Here is a 22,050-nt window from a genome sequence, read left to right as displayed (position 1 = left end):
TGAAGTTAGAGGTTTTGGTAAAAGATGTTCTCGCTCCAACACAGCCTGAGCCAACCCATGATAGGGGGAGGGGCTCAGCTCTCACATGGAAGGTGCCCAAAACATCATAGGGTCTAAGGGTTTTGCCATTTTGGTTTTGTTGTGTTAAAACAGCACAAGCTGCTTTACTGTTTACTTTAAACAGCCTAAGACAGGTTTCTAAAGGTAGGTTTCCCTGATTCCTCTTTTACTCTGAGTCCAGAGGTGGCCGGTCAACATTTCCTAGTCAAAATGGTGATGTGAGGGACTGGGGATGTGGAAGACCAGACCTTCCTATTTCCTGTTTTGTTCTCTCCCTTTCTCCCTCCTTCTCTTCTGTGTGCCTTCCAGGCACTGAGCTACTTACTGGGAAATGGCGAATGTGGACCTGCCCTCCAGAAGTTCACAGTGTGGAGAGGGAGACAGGGACCAGAGCAAACACACTCTGCCAAGGATGCAAAGTCCCCTGATGTCCTCTTGTGTGCAAAACACTAGGAGGACAAAGGTGGCCCTGGTTGTGTGTCACCTGGTTGTCTCCTCACTGGGCTGTGAGGAGAGGGGCTCAGGAGTGACTTTTGAGCTGGGTGCTAGAGAGGACAATAAACAGCAAGACAGAGAAGGAAGGGAAGGGCTTCAGGTCAGAAGGAACAGAGGTGTGGAAGGATGCCACAGCAAAAGTTAGTAGAGAGAAGTGGACAGAGACAAGGGTTGAGGGTCGCTTGGAGCCAGTTGTGTGACTGCACTCCCTCCTCCTCCCCTCCCCAACCCCCCCCCCCCCCGCCTTGAGTGCTATGCCAGGAGAAAAATTTCTTTTTCTTTCATTGTAGAAGGAATTTCTGTGATCTGTGTGTCCCATGGTAGGAGGGCTCCCTTGATAGTCATTTGTGGGGGAGATGAGGTGGACACCTTTATACTTAAGGACAGTGTTTCCTTTTGCTGTGTGGCTTGCTGTGCATTAAAAGATTTCACATCCAGAAAGAACACGGGAAACTTGGTGATGGAAATTTTTAGCACGTACCTAGAAATATGAGGCTGGTTCCCAAAGGAAATAACAAAGACAAGGGAAGAGTTAGGGAGGCGTTTCTCTCTGCTGAGTCACTTGTTAGGGTCATTTTGCTCCCAAGACTCAGGGACTTAGGGAGCATGAAGAGGGAGGGAGGTGCTCAGCTTCAGGATGCTGGGGTGTGACCCTGATTCCTGCTTAGGAGTGAGCCCTCCACCCAGCCAACTGTGTCACACAAGTGTTCGTGTACCAAAGGAGTTGTGTGTCTCAACACAAAATGCACACAGGTGCTCACCTCAAAAGGTTCCACGCAGGGGCACCTGGGTGGCTCAGTCGGTTAAGTGTCCGACTTTGGCTCAGGTCATGATCTCACGGCTTGTGAGTTTGAGCCCTGTGTCAGGCTCTGTGCTGACAGCTCAGAGCCTGGAGCCTGCTTCGGATTCTGTGTCTCCCTCTCTCTGCCCCTCATCCACTTGTGCTCTGTCTCCCAAAAATAAATGTTCAAAAAAAATTTTTTTTTTAAAGGTTCAATGCATACACCAAATTGAGGGATGCCTTTTTGTGTTTTCTCTGCCAGGCACCGCCTAGAGTCCTTCGATCCCGCTTTAGGAAGAAAAGTACCTCATCCTCAGCCACTGAAACCACGTGAGTGAGATGAGCCAACAGCACCGGACGCACAGAATGTTTCTTCTCTGCCTTAAAGAGCTAGTCACTAATAACATAGAAATCCGCAAGCTGGCGTGCTTTGAGTGTGCAGCCTCACAGACACAGCCTTTTCTCTCTCTCCTCTTACACTTTTAAGATTTTTATTTTCCTTTTCTTTATTTTGCTGGGGAGAGGCTAAAGGGAAAGGTAGCTTGTGTGTGGGGGTGGGGTGTGACCTTTAAGTCTTGAGGTTAGTAGTTTTCTGCAATTGGATTGTCAGCAGTGTGGTTTTAGAAATATAAGAGATCACCCTCACACTGCTGAGATGTACATTTGTAATTTATTTGTTGCATACTTCGTTTTTAGTCCTGTAAATGCAAACAAAGCAATTTTTTTAAACTTTTTTTGTTCTTGGTACTAATACTTTGGACTACGGTGTACATATTTATGGCTTTTGGCTTAATGTAATGGACTCGCAAGGGCTGCCAGAGGTTCTGATATGTAAGAAAACTACGAGATATGTAAAAAATTATTTTGATTCTAGAGAATGTCTCAGATGTGCTTATAAAGCTTCCAAATACAACTCCAGTAAAACAGCCCTTTTCCTGTAGGACGATGGTCCATATTCTTCAGATAGATGTTAAGTCAGTAGACCAGAGACGTTTAGAATGAAGAGACAATATTGTAATGACAGACACGAGTGTAATGAGGCCAGGGGAACAGCCCAGAATAAGAGAGGTCACAAGAAGCTTGTCTCCCCCTGGATTCTGGGTTAAGAGCTTCTGAATTTTGTCGAGGGATGTACCAATGGCTTAGGCAGGTGGCTCACCTTTGGTAAAACCTCCTGGGGATGTGAACTCACAGGGCTGTTGTGAGGAATCATTTTGAGTGTTCCATCAGTGCTTGACAAATGATTGTTTCTCCTTCATAGTAACCAGTTCTGTGACTTATTTCCCCAGGTAGAGGAGCCTATAATCTGAGCACTTGATCAAGAGAACAGTAAGCAAAAACCGACCAATCAACCCAAAACAAACCTAAAACTATGTTTCAGATATGCTGTCAAATACGTCTGAGACACCTGTCAAAATGCTGGGTTCTAGAAAGGTTTCAGAGGTTGAGATCTTTATGGACTGACTTGCTGCTCAGCTCCCTGGGCAGCTGTGGCTCACACCCTTCCCGGCTTGTGCAGAATGTGAACGAGAGAAGTCGCACTCATGGGCACTCCGCGTCTTACCAGACGTCTTATGCAAGCCGAGATCGCTTAGTATAATAGAGCACTAGCTAAGGGGACTCTCTACTTAGACTGAGAACTTTATCTGAAAAGAAGAATCTGGTTTACATAGCATTTCAGTCCGAGGTAGCTGCTCCCCACCCCCTTGGAGAGCTGAGCCTAAAATGTAGGACTTGTATATTTGTGCTTAGAGTTGGTGTTTTCTTTCAGTGTAATGCATGCAGTGGTCACAAACCAGTCACTTATAATACTTGGATTGTGTTTGTTCATAGATATGCCCTGAAGACTAGAGAATTAGTGTTATGTACCACATAGAACTTGCTGTCAACCGGCTATAAACAGGCCCAGTTAAAGACCGTCTCATTACTGAGCTACATCCACCAACATATATCAGTAGTCTTTGCTGATGGCACACTGGCTGGATCTTAGCCACCCGAGAAAGGGTTTTACCTGAAGTTGATTGTTGCCAGATATGCACATTTAAATCCCTTCTTCCCACAATTCCTCTGAAGGTGAGTTTGTAATTTACAATGGGATTTAGGAAAACAAACCTAAAAGCAAATTTGTGGTTCAGAGGGCAAACGTAGGCTCTTTATGATCTTTCCCCCACACCCACCAATCCCTAAACCCACTAGGGAAGACAGAAAATCTAATTTCTTAAAGCTCATTGAATAGTTTCAGAGGAAAAATATATGCTTTAAATGTATTTACCTGTTAGTTGGGAGTACCCAGAATTACCAGAAACAGCTTAAGCAGCTTTTTAGCAGTGTTTTTTTCTTTTCTTTGCCAAAATAATAAATGCCTTTAGCAGCAGAGATCCTTCGTGAACAAACTATATTTTCACCATTTTACAATGTAAAGTTTTAACAAGTACAAGCTATCAAGTTTGCACTCAACTATGCCAAAAACAAGTTTGAAGCACTCTACTCTCAGACATGCTGTATTACTGCTCATTCAAGATTTAAAAAATTTAAAGGTATCCAAACTGCTGTCTTAATGTAAATGTAACTATTTTTCCTTCAAGTGTTGATTAGGGAGTTGGTTTCTCTCTTAAAAACACTCACTGTACAAATGAGAGCAGCTGTCATATTTCTGGCAAAATGTGTTTACTTATCCAACAAGCTGTATATTTCTGTATGGACTGACATAAAATGTGAATGCCTCCAAGTGTACATGTAGTGCTGTGGTGTTCTGTCTAGAGGATATAACTGAACGTTTTTAATTTCCTGATTTACAGACATAGGCTGTTTACAAAATGCTAGCTTGAAAGTCTGTAATTTTCATGTAATAACTTTTAGTTATTTGCCGTTGAGCACCTGTTCTGTTTCTGAGGAGGTAAGATGGGGTGGTGTACTTATACACTAGAAAATGGAGTCATAATCCCTCCTGGCTTTGTGTGAATAGCTTGCTCACTTCACTGGCCTCTGAAATGTGTGTAAACTGTCCGTGTGTTTGTGATAACAGTGCTTGTCCACCATGACCACAGCTGAGTATCTTCCTAGTCCTCGCCTTGCACAGTATTTGAAACGGCAAAGGATGTGCTTCATTCTCAAACGGCACACACTCAAAGAGCTGACGTTCTCGGTTGTGACTGTGCAGTTTCCCTAGTTTATTCCTGTAGTCCCTATAGAATGATCTGTGATAAAATAGTATACTGGACTGTGCATCAAAGGGATGTAAAATTACAGTATTCCAAAGGTTGAAGTTCTGCTGTTTTGTTACAATGCCTGATATATACCTTGAATAAAGTCTTAACGTTTTTCTTTTAAAAAACATCTTTGTAATGTCGAGCTTATGAGGGAAGAGAAAATACTTTAGAATGTTTATTTTTATTTTTTTTTTGAAAGAGAGAAAGCTTGAGTGGGGGGAGGGGCAGGGAGAGAGGGAGAGAGAGAATCTCAAGCAGTTTCCATGCTCAGCGCAGAGCCCAACATGGGGCTTGATCCCATCATCATGAGATCACGGCCTGAGCCAAAATCAAGAGTTGGGACGCTTAACCAACAGAGGCACCCAGGAGCCCCAGAAAGGGAAAATACTTTTTTAAAATGTGGAAGGTAGCAAGGATTTAGAAGCTGAGTGCTCAGTCATTAACTGGCCCGGTGCCTTGGCCCCATGCCTACTGCATAGAATTGTTGTGGGAAAAAAATTAAAATGGGTGTTTTGAAAAACAGTTGATCATGTAAATAGAAACCTGGTAGTATGTTTTACATTTTTAAAAGTCACTAGTGGAATCTGTGTGGCTATGAAAATAGAGCAGCTCATCTGGTAAGCAGTTTTAATTGTGCAAGCAGAAATTTGGTCTATCGTTTTCCTTCTTGGTACCTGTTCCCTCGCCTGCAAGTGAGGGAGTACATATGCAGGTCAGAAGAGGGTAGAATGTGCAGAGGAGCACTGAGTGACATGGGTGCTCTTAATACTGCTGCAGCCCTTGTCTTTAAAATATGAACAGGCTGGGGCAGCTGGGGGGCTCAGTTGGTTAAGCATCCAACTCTTGATTTCAGCCCAGGTCATGATCTCACAGTTCACGAGTTTGAGCCCCACATTAGGCTCTCCACTGTCAGTGCAGAGCCCACTTTGGATCCTCTGTCTCCCTCTCTCTGCCCTTCCCCAACTTGTATCCTCCCTCTCTCAAAAACAAACAATTTTTAAAAATCTTAAAAAAAAAAAAAAAAAAAGGAACAGGTGGAGTACCTGGCTGGCTCAGTCGGTAGAACATATGACTCTTGATCCTGGGGTCCTGAGTTTGGGCCCCATGCTGGGTGCAAAGTTTACTTAAAAATATGAACAGCGTGCCTGGATGGCTCAGTTGGTTAAGCGTTCAACTCTTGATTTCGGCTCAGATCATGATCTCACAGTTCGTGGGTTCGAGCCCCACATCAGGCTCTGTGATGACAGCATAGAGCCTGCTTGGGATTCTCTCTCCCCGTCTCTCCCTCTCCCCCTCCCCTGCTCACATAGGCACGTGCACACGTTTTCTCTCTCTCAAAATAAACATTTAAAAAAAATGTGAACAGGCACATATAAGCTTTACTGGGTGGTCACAAAGACTTGAACACTTAAAATTTGAAACATCAAAATGCAACACTCATTTTCTTTGCATTTATAGTCTTATATTCTGTATGGTTGGCATGAGGGCTATAAAAGAAAGCAGCAGCAGATAAAGGACCACGTTCAGAAGGCTGAAAGGAAGACAAAGAGGTGGAAAGAAAGGCTAAAACTCCATTCATTTATTCATTTATTGAGCCAAGTCCAATGGCAACAGAACTGAGATTAACCAGGTGAAGAACTGACAAATAACAGAAAAGCAAAGGCTGACTTGGTACAGTGTCATGAATAAGTATTTAGTATTTCTAGTGCTAGGTCATAGTCACTTAATTTAGATACAAATTTTCATGTTAAAAGACTCCAGGAAATGCATAGGATTCCAAGAAGTTAGACCTAGGTTCTGTGACTTATTAGCTGTATTTTGGGTAATTTATTTAACCTTCTATAAGCTGGAGTTTCCTCAAATCTAAACCAGGGATTAAAAAGTATCTCCCTTGGTCACCTGGCTGGCTCACTTGGAAGAGTGTGAGACTCTTGATCTGATGGTCGTGGGTTCTAGTCCCACAACAGGTGCAGAGATTACTAAAAAAATAAATAAACTTAAAGAAAAAACCTCCCCTGCAAAGTTGGAATGAGGATTCAGTTTTGTATTTATATGCCCATCCCTATGCTGGAACGCAGTTGGTATTCAATAAATTATACCTTCACATAAAGTTCGGTGCCATTTCAGTAGGCTCTTTAATGAAAGATGTTTGGTTGTCAGAGTATAAAATCAGTGTCGATGATAAAATCAGTGTCGATGATAAGCCCTGCTACCCATAAAACAAAAGTCATATACACGAAAATTCCCTTTCTCCGAAATCACATGTGTGGCAGCCCTTACACCTCAGTCCGTGTCTGGATGCTGAGGTCTGGTTGCCAGTCCTGGTCTCTACCCCTCCTACCCTGGGTCTACGGGAAAAACCAAGGTGCTCTGAGGCCCCTATAACTGAGAGCTTTGTTGTCTGTATTTGCACTAACGAAGTCACAGAGGCAGTGGGAAAGTGGCCTCCTCCTCAACTTCTTCAGGTACCAGTTCCATCCTCCTACCAGGGGTGAGTGGAGGCGGGAGCTGGGTGGGTGAGAAGTGATGTGGAAACCTTGTAAGTGCTTAGATTCTGCCATGTCAGAAGCTACAAGAAAATGAAAACCCATCAAAACAGAATGCCACTGCATGCTGCAGTCTTACCTCATCTCCAATCAAATGTCTGCTCTTTATTAATTGGTCACATAAACAGACATACAGGTGGCCTTCTAGTTTTGGAACACTCTATTGTCACCCCTTTTCCTTTTAAGGAACATGCACTGGTTTCAAGACGTTCCTCTCATAATCCTAGCCTGACTTGCCACAGAATTTCAACTTGGTTATCTTTAACCTTATTCTATTAACAATAGAGAAACTTCATCTTATCATCAACTATTAAAGGATTTGAAGTAGTAATTGAGGCAGAATTCTAATTAATAGACACAGTCCGTGACTCACGATGGTCTTAGATTTTTCGACTTTATGATGGTGTGAAACAACACACATTCAGTAGAAACCGTACTTTTAAAAATTCTGATTTTGATCTTTTCCTGGCTTAGTGATATGTGGTAAGATATTCTCTCGTGATGCTGGGCAGTGGGAACGAGCCGAGGCTCCCAGTCAGCCACGTGATCAGAAGGGTAAACAACGGATAGACTTACAACCATCCTCACCCACACATAACCTTTCTGTTTTTCGCTTTTGGTACAGTATTCAATAAACACAAGACAGTCAACACTTCAGTATAAAATAGGCTTTGTGTTAGATGATTTTAGCTCAACTGTAAGCTAATGCAAGTATTCTGAGCACATGTAAGGTAGGTTAGGCCAAGCTACGATGTTTGGTAGCTTAGGTGTATTAAATGCATTTTTGACTTAACAATATTTCCAATTTACAATAGGTTTACTGGGGTGTAACCCCATCGTAAGTTGGTTAAGATCTACAGTGGTTTTTCAACCAGGCCAAGTGCTCTCTTGTTGGAAAATGCTTCCCAGATGACTCTGATGGGACAGCTCAGAACGACTGCCCTAGCTTTAACCACACGGTGAAAAGAATTTTCCTTAATGCCTCTTACCCAGCCCTCTTCAAATGAACAATGCTTAACTCTTGCTTAGTGTCTACAATGTGCCTTTGGAAAATGTTTATCCTCACAATTAAAAACATGAAATCTCTGGTAGATAAATCATCTTTTAGAAAATACAGTACCTTTCAACTCTTGAATAAGAAGTTTTTGTCCTCACGTGTAAAGCCTCTTCTGTTTCATGAATGGGCATACAGAACGGCTGTTTGATTTACTCTTCTCCCTATAAAAATCCTGTTCCAATAAACTGAGAACTGTTATGAACCAATAAGCCTAGCATACTAGATGTGTGCTACAACCCCAAGCTCACCTCTAAGCGAAACTGCTCCCTGTGAACCTGCTAACACAACCAACTGAGGCAGGGTGGGCTCCTGACACCGGTCAATGACCCCCGAGAAGACCTGGTGTAAAGACATAAGCTGGCCCAGTTAGAGACTCTTGGCAACTGGAGCCTGGAGATGGGAGCTGAGGGTTAGGACGCAGAAAACAACCCGAAAGGTACGAGCTAGGATTATGACGGGGGCAGAAACTGAGTCACATGCATGGCAGACCCCCCAACCCTAAAAATCTAGCATCTTTTGCTCTTGAGGCCCTTAGAGGTGCCTTGGATCTTGGAACACCCTACAATTTCTGTTCGTTCCTCAGACCTGGGGGTTATTTCTGGGAGGGGGATGGAGCTGGTGAGGTGGTTCCTGAGTTCCCAGGCACACATACTTCAAATAATGTCACACTGCTTGAGGTAACTTGTTGGCTTTCAGTCTTCTTATGCCTGCTCTAACTTCGAATTCCTTGCAACTAGATAAGCCTAAGTGGAAATAGTTACCATTTGTTAAAAATAATCAACAATTTTAAACTCTCATTTCCCTGAACAAATTTTGAAATGTTTAATCCATTAAGTTTTAAAACTTTAATAAGTTTAATGTTGGAACTGTATGTTTCCATACCAATTGGCACAATTTACATCAAGTTTTACACTTATTCATTTTTGCAAAGACATCATTTACACAAAGATACATATTCAGTAACTGGGAAGTCCTAAAACTTCTGATCTAGACTTTCAGGTTTGTCCGATCATGATACTTCTGATAAGGATCGTCAGCATACCAGTTTCGCCTCTTCCAAAAAGACGTTGTCATTTTATCTAAGAGCTTGCTCTGGGTTTTACTGCAGAACACGAGTTCCCTCAAGCGCCTTTTTCTTGCAGTCGTCTTTTTCCATAATTTTTTCTTATAACCAGCCTGTGGGATAATATTATAAAGACATTTAAAACAAGACGTTATGTAGGAAACAACAGATATCTTCACTATTCATGGTTTATAGGTCCAATGAGAACAATGATGAGACTTTCATTGGGGCTGGTAATGTTTTTCAGAAAGATGTGATTCTCAATGAGGGGGAGATACAGAAAAAGTATATGCAGTTTGAAAAAGAAATATTAGTAATTTAATACTTTGATGAATCTTTGTGGTGGGGAAAGTACAGGGTAATGATGTATAATTATAATCGCTAACTTTATATGCATTACCTTATGATCTCTTCAACAATCTTCAACAACATACCATTATTCTCATTTTACAGATTCAAGAAAAACCACCACTGGTTATAGAAGTAAAGTAGCCAACTGAGGTCACGGAACTAGTAAGAGTTCTTAACCACTACTCTACTATTTTTCCCAGTGTAAGGCTGAGGAAGGACATCACTGGCTAGGCTGATAAGATTTATGTTCATTTAAGAGGACTAGGTATTACAAGGGCCGATGAGCACAGCACCTAAATTTATAGCTTCATTTCCTCCTTTCACAGTAGGGACTGATTTCTGTAGTGTAAGTACTTTTCTAAGGAATACTGAATACAATAAAATTGCTATTGGGAGTGGTGTTAGCCTGTATGTTTAACTCAGAACTGCCAGATACAGCATCCAAGCATTATTAATTTTGAAAGAAAATAATTAATTTTTGTAGAAAAATTAGATTCGATTGAATGTAAAAACTACAAGGATAGTCTGTTTAGACCAGAAGAGACTTTAGGTGCCACCCAGGTTAATACGTGGCTAAAACCACACAGAAAGTTAGTGGGGACGGGAGACTAGAACTCAAGCTTTTGCTAAGAGCCCTTGAGTCCTTTCAGGCCAAGGGCTCTTTACTCTTTAGGGCACTACACTAACTGAACAAAACCTTAGCCCTGGGCTGAGAAATCATCTTGGGTTTCTGACATGTCTTGATATCATCACTCTGACCAGCAACTTCTACAGTACAGTTAATACTCAGAAATAAGAAAACAGTATTTAAGAGTTCTGATTTTAAAATGCCAGAGATTAGATTTTTACTACTCAGTGCTTACAATTTCAATGGAAAGATTCAAATCCAATCCCCCTATTTGTGTAATAATTTTCTAGTTTGTAAGCCAAGCTGGGTCCCTGTGGATTTCTGACTTACAGACAGTTAATTTTTTGTCCTATTACCACGAGTATCTTTGATCATTATTCTATGGAATGCAACCACTGTGAAAGTACTTGAAACTTTTCAGACAATGTCTAGGTTCAGAAATGAGAGAGAATAAAACTGTGCTGCAGAAAGTATTTTCAGTTTTTAAACATGAATATAAATTAACCCATCCAGCTTTTTTGTTTTCCCCTAAAAATTGCATTTTGGTGAAGCAGGCCATTCTGCATATAGAATAACTTTTGGGACCTTGAGTGGGGACGAGGCATTATGATTAGAGAATGTGACCAGGTCCTTTACAATAACATGATGGTTTCAGAGCCCAATAAAAGGGGCATAGAAAGGAAGGCAAAGAAAACCACCCATCTTATTTTATCTAGGGCTAGATGAAGACCTGGTTATAATCAATATGACAACAAAGGGGAGGAAATTTTCCAATGGTCCAAAATACACAAAATTCAGAACTATTAACTGAACTAAATTTATTTAGTTTGGCTACTTACAGATTACATGAGCTTCTAATTACAAGTGTAGCAAAGGAACTACCACAGTATTGTTCCAAAGGAGGAATGAGCGGAGAGTTCCAATCAACATATTTACCTATAAATTTAGGATTATTTATGTAATAGGAGATAATCCTTTCAACCTTTCAACTAGTGAAAATCCCACCAATTAAGTATTTTATTTTTATGGAGAAACAAATTTCGATCTTTAAGAATCATTCATTAACTTCCAAGTAGTGAAAAGGAATTAAAATTTGAATAGTTATTAAAACTCAAAGGTAGTTTTACAAAGCTCTAGTCTTCAACTGCTTTCTAATCATCATCTGTTTCCATGAATAAAGACGTGAACGAAAAAGCCCACATTCATGCTTATGACATGCTGTGAGAGAGGACAGAGCAGTAATAATTTGTCAGAATTCCCCCTCACAGGCTATGGTCCCAGGTCAGAGTAAGTGTTAGGGTTCTGTCTGATATGGAGCCCAATCATACATACCAACAGACAGAAAAACATAAAGTTAAAAAAAGTTCATGTGGGGTCAATGTTCTGTCATAAAGACTAAGCCACAGAGAATCCAATCCAAAATTGGTTGAAAGCTCTTCAGTCCCCAATCTGAGCCACGAGACTAAGTCCTTGTTGAAGGCAACTCTGTTGCTCTAACACTCTAGGCTTAAACAGAGCTTCCCTACAGGTTATTACACATTGGGGGTTTCAAAGGGCTTCTGGTGATCATTAGATGCACGGACATATAAAAGACCTGAGATGGACCCATCCTACATTGAAGACGTTAGCTATTGTGAAGAGTGTTTCGTTTTATGCACGCTTAAATGTGTTTTCTTCACATGAATTCATTTACATTAAGAGATGCCTGCCAAATTGGTACTTAAGCACAGCACTGTAAAAGCTGCTGGTAAATGAAAGGAAGGTACATCAGTGAATAGGCTCACTGAATTCTGCTTCTTTTTAATCTCCTCCCAATCCTTTTTCAATCTAATAGTGTGAAGACTCACCTTCCTCCTTAGCCACAGGCCAGAATGAAGTCGAAGAAACCTGTAGATGACAGCTTTCACAGTCTTTCTCTTCCCTTTCCGTGAACTGAAGTATGTTACGGTTCTGACTGGTAGCTTCAGGACATTTGGAAGCAAGGGGGCCGCTCTAAAATATATTTTTAAAAATATAACTCAGCAATAAGACTCATTAAAGGATAAAATCCATTTCTATACTTAGAAATGAGTGGGGGCGCTTGGGTGGCTCAGTCGGTTAAGCATCTGACTCTTGATTTCGGCTCAGGCCATGATCTCACAGTTCATGATTCAAGCCCCTCATCAGACTCTGCACTGACAGTGTGGAGCCTGCTTGGGACTCACTCACTCTCTCTCTCTCTCTCTCTCTCTCTCTTGCTCTCTCTCCCTCTCTCTATCCCAAAATAAATAAACTTAAAGGTGTGCCTGGGTGGCTCAGTCAGTTAAGCATCTGACTTCAGCTCAGGTCATGATCTTATAGTTCATGAGTTCGAGTCCCGTGTCCGGCTCTGTGCTGACAGCTCAGAGCCTGGAGCCTGCTTCGGATTCTGTGTCTCCCTCTCTCCCTGTCCCTCCCCTGCTTGCTGTCTCTCTGTCAAAATAAACACTAAAAAAAATTTTTTTTAGTTCAAAGTAAATAAACTTAAAAAAAAAGAGTGGAGCAGCTCCACTGGAATACAGCTGACTTTAATATACGTTGTTACTTCAAATGATCCTGGACACTAAGCATAAATAAGAATAACAACCATCGCCAACATGTAAGCCTTCCATAATCTGCCCCCTCAATCCCCATGAGAGAATTTATCCTATTGTATTTTAATCATCTGACTTTTTAAAAAAAATTTTTTTTTTTTTAACGTTTATTTATTTTTGAGACAGAGAGAGACAGAGCATGAACGGGGGAGGGTCACAGAGAGAAGGAGACACAGAATCTGAAACAGGCTCCAGGCTCTGAGCTGTCAGTACAGAGCCTGACGCGGGGCTCGAACCCACGGACCGTGAGATCATGACCTGAGCCGAAGTCGGACGCTTAACCGACTGAGCCACCCAGGCGCCCCAATCATCTGACTTCTTATCTATTCAGAGTTATCTCTAACTCCTTGAGGACTTCACTTTATCTTCGCATCCTTTCTGCCAAGTACTGAGTACCCAGGAGTCCTTAACTAAGTATTTGTTGACTAAATGGATAGCAGTCTTGCCCGCTGAGCATCTCATTCACCCTCCGCTTTGGCTGACAGCTTCCATCCAGGAAACCACATCTAGAACATCAGAAGTGTGCTCTGTCGGGCAGGTAGGCACATGGCTATCAATCATATTCTCCCCTCCACCAGGCAAAGTCTATATAATAAGTCTGCTTCTAGATATTAGAAGTCTGCTTCTAAAACATCTTTGCAGGCATGAGTATTTTAGAATTTTTGTCTCAGCATCATGTTTACTGAAATATACTCTACCTATTGAGGATTGCTGCAGTATGTCCACACGTCAGGTTTCTGACAGACGTGGCAAGTCTGGGAGCAGAGGAAACAACTGGTGTCTGCAGAGAACTAAAATGCCGGGTGGACAGTGCAGAACTAAGACAGGCATTCTTGACACCGTTTTGACAGGCTGAAGACACCAAAATATTCAGGGGCTGTAAGACTCCTGTAAAGAGAGAGAAACATATCTAATATGATAAGCCAAATTCTGCATCCAGATGTTCAAAATTAAGTAATGTATCAAAGCAAGGTGAGTATCAGACTCACCTGTGGAGCTTTTTACCAACTTTATTAAAAAAAAAAATTTTTTTTTTAATGTGTATTCGTTTTTGAGAGACACAGTGCAAACAGGAGTGGGGCAGAGAGAGAGGGAGGCACAGAATCTAAAGCAGGCTTCAGGCTCTGAACTGTCAGCCCAGAGCCCAACGTGGGGCTCAAACTCACAAACCGTGAGATCATGACCTGAGCCGAAGTCAGACACTTAACTGACTGAGACACCCAGGTGCCCCTTTACCAACTTTATTGAGGTAGAACATAAATACCATAAAACTCCCCAACTGTGTGTGAATTCAATACTTTTTAAATAAACATAGAAAGCTGTACAACCATCACCACAATCCACTCTGATGTGTCCTAGTTCTGTGTTCAACAGTAGGGAACAAAACAGTTGTAACATTAAGTCCCACCCACCAGATCTTACAATCTGATGAAGTAGGGCTCCATAGCACATAGGGCAAAGGCAGGGCAGAGATGCAAAAGCCTGGCCGTTCCCTGCAGATGCAACAGAGTAGCAAGAGAAGGTTTCCTAAAGAACAAAACAGGTACTTGAGCTCTCCTCTAGAAAATGAACAGGCCACAAGAGGAGGCGGAGAGTCGGGATAGGATAAACATACATGAAGGCAAGGGGGCTGAAGCAAACATACACCTGGAGCGGGGACTGCGCAAGGCTGAGCACTGCCTGCCTGAAGTTATGTGTGGAGATGCCTGGGGACAGATCAGAAGGTGCATCACAGAGTGGGGGTGGAGGGGCCCTAGATGCATGGACTGAATGCATAATCTTCACATTACTGCCAAAGTAAGAGTCCAGGGCTGCAAAGCCAGTGGAGCACTGACTCCACTCAGGCTGTGAGTCTAGTGTGGGACTCAAGAATGTGCACACTGAAAAAGCTCCACAGGATGATGGAAATGCCCCCAATCTGGATTGTACTTATGGTTGCACAACCCATTAAATTTACTAAAAATCGTCAAATTGTACACATAAGAGGAATTTTATGGTATGTAAATTACACCTCAATAGTTGGTTTAAAAAAAAAAAAAAAGCTCTGGGGCACCTGGGTGGCTCAGTCAGCTGAGCATCTGACTCTTGATTTCGATTTCGAAATCATGATCTCAGTTTGTGAGTTCGAGCCCCCATGGGGCTCTGAGCGGATAACATGGAACTGGCTTGGGATTCTCTCTCTCCCTCTCTCTGCCCCTCCCCTACACTCTCTTTCTCAAAATAAACTTAAAAAAAACCAAAAAACACAACTCCACAGGGAGTCTGAGGTTCAGCCAGGGCTTAGAACCACTGCCTTATTGTCCACTGCACTGATTTCACATCACAAATGAGAGGCAGTGTGGTGTAGAACGGAAGAACTGGTATTTGAGTCAGACTGTCTAGGTTCATAATCTAGCTCCACTACTCACTAGCTGTGTGACCATGGGCAAGTTACTTAACCCCTTTCTGCCCCAGTTTCCTCAAATTTAAATAAGGTTAATCATGAGGAGGTAACAAGAATTAAATGAGACAACATGAAAAGTGCTAGGAAGAAGGGTTGGCACAGGGAAAACATTTAATGAATGCTAATGGCAGATAATAAAGAGCAGAGAAATGCTTAGTAAAAATGTTATAATGTTACCTGGGGGCAGGAGAAAGATTGAATACTTAAAACCCATATTTTTGCTTTTCTGTTCTCCATCTAAGATAACAATTTTCAAACTAAAAACGGTAGGATAAACATTAATAAGTTAGCTGAAATCCATGATTCAGGAGACATTTGAGAGAGCCCTTTTGGGGGGAACTTAGAAGTGAAATTCTCTACTCAGTACAAGGCATTCAAGTCTCCAGGTATAAATAACTGTATTTCAAAGAACTGAAAATATTTGCAGACATGATAAGCTAGGAAATAATTTTTGAAAGATTAAGTGAATTGAAGAGGAGGACTGTAGACAAGAAAATGTCCCAATTTTCACAAGGTCATCCAAACTTGGTGTTTTGGTTAAAACAAAACAAAAAAAACCCTCAGAAATTCTTAGAAACCACTCCTGAAAGAAGTGAGCAGGTAAGGGTCTAGAATATATAAATAGGTAAACTACAGGCTCATCTGTCGAAACAAAACAAAACAAAATGTTAGAATGGATACAGAGAATTCACCACAGGAGAAAAATCTACATCGTCAATTGGGAGTGAATTGTTCCTTAAAAAGTACCTCATTTCATTTTTTATTGCAGTTCCTAGCCTGGGAAATCATGGAAATGTCTAGACACAGCATATCCTGATTTTAGAAAGGCATGTGAAAAGATTTCTTTATATTCTAAAGAGATAAATGTGGACAGGATAACAGGATAGTTAGGTAAATCCCAAGGTGACTAGAAACTATCCCCAAATTAGTTGACTGCCATTCTCCTGATAAAAGTCTTTTCCTGGCTCCCTAATTGACTATTTTCCCCAATTTTTATGAAGGTCCTGAAGCTGCGTAAAGCATGTTTGTCACATCTGCATAAAAGCAAAGTCCAAAGACTATCTGCACTGAAAGTGATCTTGGTAAAATGGATCAAAATTAATTAAGACGTAATTTGGGATAAATACATTAAATGAAGGATGAACCTTACTTGAGAGCAGTTCCTGGGAAAATGACTTGGGGGCCCTTGTCCACCATACTCTCAGGTGGACCAACCACACGATTTACCTTGTAAAAACTGAACACAGTCTAACTCGGAATGTGTTAACAAAAGGGTAGCACACAAATCAAGGGCAGTAATTTAACTGCTCCTTCGGTCTTCTGCCCTGTTTGGGCATTTCAATACATACTAGCTTTCTCTAAACACATTCTTGTATGGAGAACACGTATATCTTAACAAAGAAGGTGACACAGAACCAGAATTTTGAAGGAATGAGGAGGCAGAGAGAACGGAGTGCACAGGTGAAGAGGCAAAAATCGCATAGTATGTTTGGGGAATTACAAACAGTCCCATGTGGCAGGAATCGAAAGAATGGTAGGGAGTGGGAAGCGAAGTGAGTATGACTGTCTAAAGCAGTGCTCTTCAAGCTTCTTTGATCCCATACCCTCTAAAAGAATTCTGAAAAATTATTTACCCTTTCACAAAATTTTAAGTAACATCTAAAATTTTAAATAGTTTAACTTGTTAAAAAGGATATAATGTCCAGTATATTTAAAATACATTTAAAAATAAGCTGTCACATCACTCTTTCAAATGCTTACAATGAAATCTAACTATCATAGTGAGTTGATACCCACCTACATCATCTATTTAAAAAAATGCAAGAACAACAGGGGCACCTGAGTGGCTCAGTCAGTTAAATGGCTGCCTATTGATTTCGGCTCAGGTCATGAGCTCACAAACTATGACCCCTGCCTTGGGCTCCTAGCTTAGAGCACGGAGCTTGCTTGGGATTCTTTCTCTCTCTCTCTCCCTCTGCTCCTCCCTGAGCTCTCTCTCTCTCAAAATAAATTAAAAAAAAAAAAAAGCAAGGAAAATAAATTCAAGTCAATGAAAATAAGAACTTCTTTTCATCAAAAGATACTTTAAATAAACTAAAAGGGCTAGCCAGAATGGGAGAAGATCCTGGGAACACACTTAAATGAGAAAGGATGCACATTCGTAATATATAAAGAACTACTATGAACCCATAAGACAACTCAATAGAAAAATGGGCACAATATTTAAGTAGACATTTCATCAAAAATTCAAGTCGCCAATATACATGTGTAAAGGTATTCAAACTCATTAGTAAGCAGGGGAATGATATTTAAACCACAATGAGATGCCACTAAATACCCATAAGACTCACAGAAATTTGCTGGTCTAACAATACCAACTGTTGGTGAGGATGTGGCACATACAGTGCTGGGGTGACTTTGAAGAAGCACATCGCTTTTACAGTATCAGGCAATGCAATACACACACACACACACACACACACACACACACACATTCTGATTCAGCAATTTCCACGGCCAGTTTTACAAGTATACACACATGCACATCTTAGAGAAACTTGCACTCAGGTACCAGGACACAAGGTCAATCAGCTTTCGACCTAATTGCCCCAAACTGGAAACACTCAAATGCCCAGTATCCTAAAATGGAGAACTGTGGAGTGGTCACATAAGAGACTATTATATAGCAACAAGAAAGCACTACAGCCACACCCAAAATGAATGAATTTCACAAATTAAAAGACATAGGGTTACCTGTGTAATTCCATTCACGTAAAGTAGAAAAACAGGCAAAACTAAACAATATGTTATATTACTTAGAGATGCATACATAGATATTAAAGCTAGTACAGAAATAAAAGCAAGGTAACAATAAAAATGAGGATAGTGTTTATATTTGGCAGAAAGAGGGAATTTTGACTGGGAGAAACACACAGAGAAGAGGCTCCTGGTAGTGTTCTAAGTCCTGCCTTGGGTGTTACATGGCGTTTGCTTTAGACTTATTTGTTAAGCCATTCACGTGTTACATATTTTTCTTTACATGTTGTATTTTCACAATCAAAAATTACTCCACGTAAAAACGCTCTTCTGTAATAGTTGGAAAATTTACACTGTAGTTTTTTTTAAATTTCTATTGTTTCCACAGAGTTTTATCCTAATGTATTTTGTGCTTAACTAATTTACTCATAATTTTATCATTTAAATATTTTTGCAAAAGCCCTTCGAGTGAAGGCAGCTTAACTTAATTGCCTTCACTCCTGTCATCTCTCTCGGTCAAGAAATCCTTAGGACTGCCCCTGTGCCCGGGACTGAGTGTGCAAAAGAGTCAGATTCCCTGCACGTTGTGGGAATCTCATACATACAAGCTTACTGTGAGCCAGGCACTACGCAGGGCGCTTTACGTGCACGAGGTCATTCAGTCCTCAGGTAGATGGTGTCAATCCTCGTTTGAGAGCTGTAGAATCTGAGGTTCAGAGAAATTACTTTTTCAAGCCCAACGGTCACGAGTGGCGAATCCTAGCCTCTAAATCAGAAGGTTAGCGGGGACTTCGCTGCCTCCTCTGTCCCCCTTCCGTCCCGTCCTTTTAGTCTGTTTTCAAAGTAAGGCGGAACGACCAGGAGCCGGTAAGGAAGCAGAAACCGGGGACACCCAGGTCCGCGAGGATCCAAGAGTGTCGGAAATATCCAATGCGAGGGGCCGAACACAGGCAGCCCCGGAGAAAATTTGGAACAATCCTCTGGCCTTTTTTTTCCTGTTCACCTCCATGCTAAATGCCTACTCCATCCCGCGCCATTCCCGCTTTCTGGGAAGGGATAAATCGAGCGCGTCGCTTTTCACTGACCTGATGCAGCTCTGAAGGCACGGGCAAAGGCAGAGACCGCCATCTTGCCATCCCGCCCTACGGCAGTCGCATTGGGTCTAAAAGCTCCAGGTCAAAAGGGAATTTAAAGAAAAAACAAAACTTGGGTGGAGTCGAGGAAGGAGAAAAAAATGAATAAAGGAACGGTCAAGGGAACATTCCCTGTATTGAATGTCTTCTATACGCCAGGCTGCTCTTCACCGCTGGAAAAGAAGTGCCTATAAAGAGTGTCTGGAATATAGTAAGCTCTCAAATTTTTACGGAGCATTTGATTGACAGAACTATTTAAAGCACACAATTTGAAACACAATTTCTTTATGCTCAATTTTATTCAATTTCAGAAAAGAACCTATTTTCCAGTCAAAGCTGGTGAATGTCAGGCTAAATGACTGGGAAATATCAATGTTATTAAAATTGTTTTTTTAATTAAATGCCAAACATAATTAAATGAATGTAAATATCCTAAGGATCTCTCTCTCTCTCTCTCTCTCTCTCTCTCTCACACACACACACACACACACCACACACTTTTCTAATCATTAGCACTGATTGTTATTTGGTAGAATAGCATCTCTACTCTTCTTACCTAAACAATTCTACATTCCTTACTTTATTCTTCATAATTAGTGATCATACACTTTTTCTAATGTCATTCAAACACAAAACAACAAATCTCTCTCCCATCCTTGTTGGCTAGGATATACCATGCATATACAATCCATGACACCATATACTAGTTGAAATGGGTAAGGATCAAACACAGGTCTCAATGAGTTCACATTTAATAAGGAGACAAGCATAGACCATCAATACAAGGCAAATGATAGAGGATGTGGTAGGTAGAATATAACATGAGTCTTAAAGAAAGGTGAAGATTTTAACAAGAGGAAGATCATTCGTGGCAATACAAACACAAAGAGGTAAGATGAGACAAGAGGGAGCCAGAGAGAAAGACAGGATTTATTGACAGCAGTGGTTCTCAAACTTTTAGGTCTTAGAACTTCCTTACATGCTTAAAAGTTGAGGACCCCAGAGAGCTTTTAATTATATTTCCAATTGCTGCTGAAATGAATTACCTCAAACTTAGTGGCTTAACACAATACAAATTATCTTGTAATTCTGTAGGTCATAAGGCTAAATTTTTTTTTCACATTTATTTATTTTTGAGAGACACAGAGTGCAAGTGGGGGAGAAGCAGAGATAGAAGGAGATGCAGAATCCGAAGCAGGCTCCAGGCTCCGAGCTGTCAGCACAGAGTCCGATGTAGGGCTCAAACTCACGAACCGTGAGATCATGACCTGAGCCAAAGTTGGATGCTTAACCGGCTGAGCCACCCAGGCACCCCTGTAGGTCATAAGTCTAAAATGGGTTTCACAAGGCTAATATCAAAACATCTAGGGCTATGTTCCTTCTGCCTCCAGAAGGGGAGGCATATTCTCTAGGGGATAATATGTTTCCTTGCCTTTTCCAGCTTCTAGAAGCTGCCTGCCTTCCCCGCCTTGTGCCTCCTTCCATCTTCAAAGCCAGTAATCACATCTCTCTGACTTCTGCTTCCATTGTCACATCTCCTTTTCAGACTCTGGCCCTCCTCTCCCCATCTGTTACTCATAAAGGCCTTTGTCATTACATTGGGCCTATGCAGATAATTCAGGATAGTCTCCCCATCTCAAGAGTTTTCATTTAATCACACCTGCAGATCTTTTTTGCCGTGTAAACGAACGTATTCATAGGTTCCAGGAATTAGGAAAATGTACATATATTTGGGAATAATTATCCTGCCTATCATACTGAGTAATTAATTTTAAAACAATTATTTTTATAACAAAATATACTCAGGAAAAATAACTATTCCAAGATAAAAAAAATTAGTGAGAAGAGTGGCATTGTTTAACCTCTTTTGCAAATCTCTTTTAAGATCTGGTTTAATAGAAAGCTGGATTCTGAAATTTGCTTATGCATTCAATCTATTGTGATATCACTTGTCACCTAGCTTCTGGAAAAAATCTACTTTAAAATTACGAGATGAGTGAAAACAGCAAATATCTTAATGTTATGAAGGTAGTGTTGATTTTATGCGTCTTCTGAAAAGGTCTCAAACTCCCTAGTTCACACTTTGAGAACCACTGAGATGGTTATCCTTTAGTTCTTCTGGGTTTTAGAGTATGTAAATGGGTGATCAGCTTTGACCACTATCATTGCTATATTACTCTCCCACCTATGATGGCCATGTTGAGCCTTAAAAACATTCCCCTATGCTGGAAAAGTACGGAGACATTTCATAAATGTTCTTTGAACTGGCGATGGGAGTTATTGCACATTTTTGAGCAGAGAAGTGACTTAAAAGTTGTGTATTACTTTAGGGGAGTCTTTTAAAGCAAAGAAGTTTTCATAAATTGCATGTAGAGGTTATGAAGATTAAGGATTTGGTTAAATGAGACATCAGGAAACTAATTTTGAAGCTTGAGATCTTGAAGCTGGAAAAGTTGGTAGGGATGTTCAGGTCCAAGATGTAGCTGGGCCACAAATGGTTCGAACAGAAATTGCTGTTTGGAATTGACAGGTTTATGGCCAAGGTGTTAGAAAAGTCATCACACTGGCATCACCCAGCATGACAGCAGTGGGCAGGGATAGGATGGGCAGATTGCAATTTAATTGCTAAAATTACTTTTAGAAAATGGGCGACTACCCTGTAGGCCGTTAGGTGATGGTGATACAAAATAGTGTAATGTGATTACTAAAGTACTCTGAAAAGCATCGAACATACACAAACATGATTATTTTAGGTAATTTTCTTTTTTTTTTTTTAATTTTTTTTCAACATTTTTTATTTATTTTTGGGACAGAGAGAGACAGAGCATGAACGGGGGAGGGGCAGAGAGAGAGGGAGACACAGAATCGGAAACAGGCTCCAGGCTCCGAGCCATCAGCCCAGAGCCTGACGCGGG

The 22,050-nt window shown here is 41.1% G+C and overlaps 2 protein-coding genes across 4 annotated transcripts in view; one reads left to right on the top strand and one right to left on the bottom strand.

Annotated features, from left to right (window-relative positions):
• The window catches only part of REEP1 (receptor accessory protein 1), a 109,607-nt gene extending 105,538 nt beyond the window's left edge, over positions 1 to 4,069 (top strand). For 2 of the 3 annotated variants that reach the window (XM_049651866.1, XM_049651867.1), the window contains one exon: positions 1,599 to 4,069. In XM_049651866.1, coding sequence (XP_049507823.1) covers positions 1,599 to 1,609 — 11 coding nt within the window. In that variant the 3' untranslated portion in view covers positions 1,610 to 4,069. The remainder of the gene's footprint in view (positions 1 to 1,598) is intronic. The other variant, XR_007462330.1, reaches the window with a different exon arrangement.
• A 4,258-nt stretch (positions 4,070 to 8,327) lies between these two features.
• On the bottom strand, positions 8,328 to 19,321 carry MRPL35 (mitochondrial ribosomal protein L35). Its single transcript, XM_049651868.1, has 4 exons — positions 19,088 to 19,321; positions 13,501 to 13,690; positions 12,038 to 12,182; positions 8,328 to 9,324 (listed from the first exon to the last, which is right to left on the bottom strand). The coding sequence occupies exons 1-4, from the start codon at positions 19,128 to 19,130 to the stop codon at positions 9,136 to 9,138; spliced, it is 567 nt and encodes a 188-aa protein (XP_049507825.1). The 5' UTR covers positions 19,131 to 19,321; the 3' UTR covers positions 8,328 to 9,135.
• Positions 19,322 to 22,050: the final 2,729 nt, after the last annotated feature.

Source organism: Panthera uncia, assembly GCF_023721935.1.
Source record: "Panthera uncia isolate 11264 chromosome A3 unlocalized genomic scaffold, Puncia_PCG_1.0 HiC_scaffold_12, whole genome shotgun sequence".
Taxonomy (NCBI): Eukaryota; Metazoa; Chordata; class Mammalia; order Carnivora; family Felidae; genus Panthera; species Panthera uncia.
The sequence above is the reverse complement of the archived record's forward strand: the minus strand, read 5'-3'. Positions and strand labels throughout refer to the sequence as shown.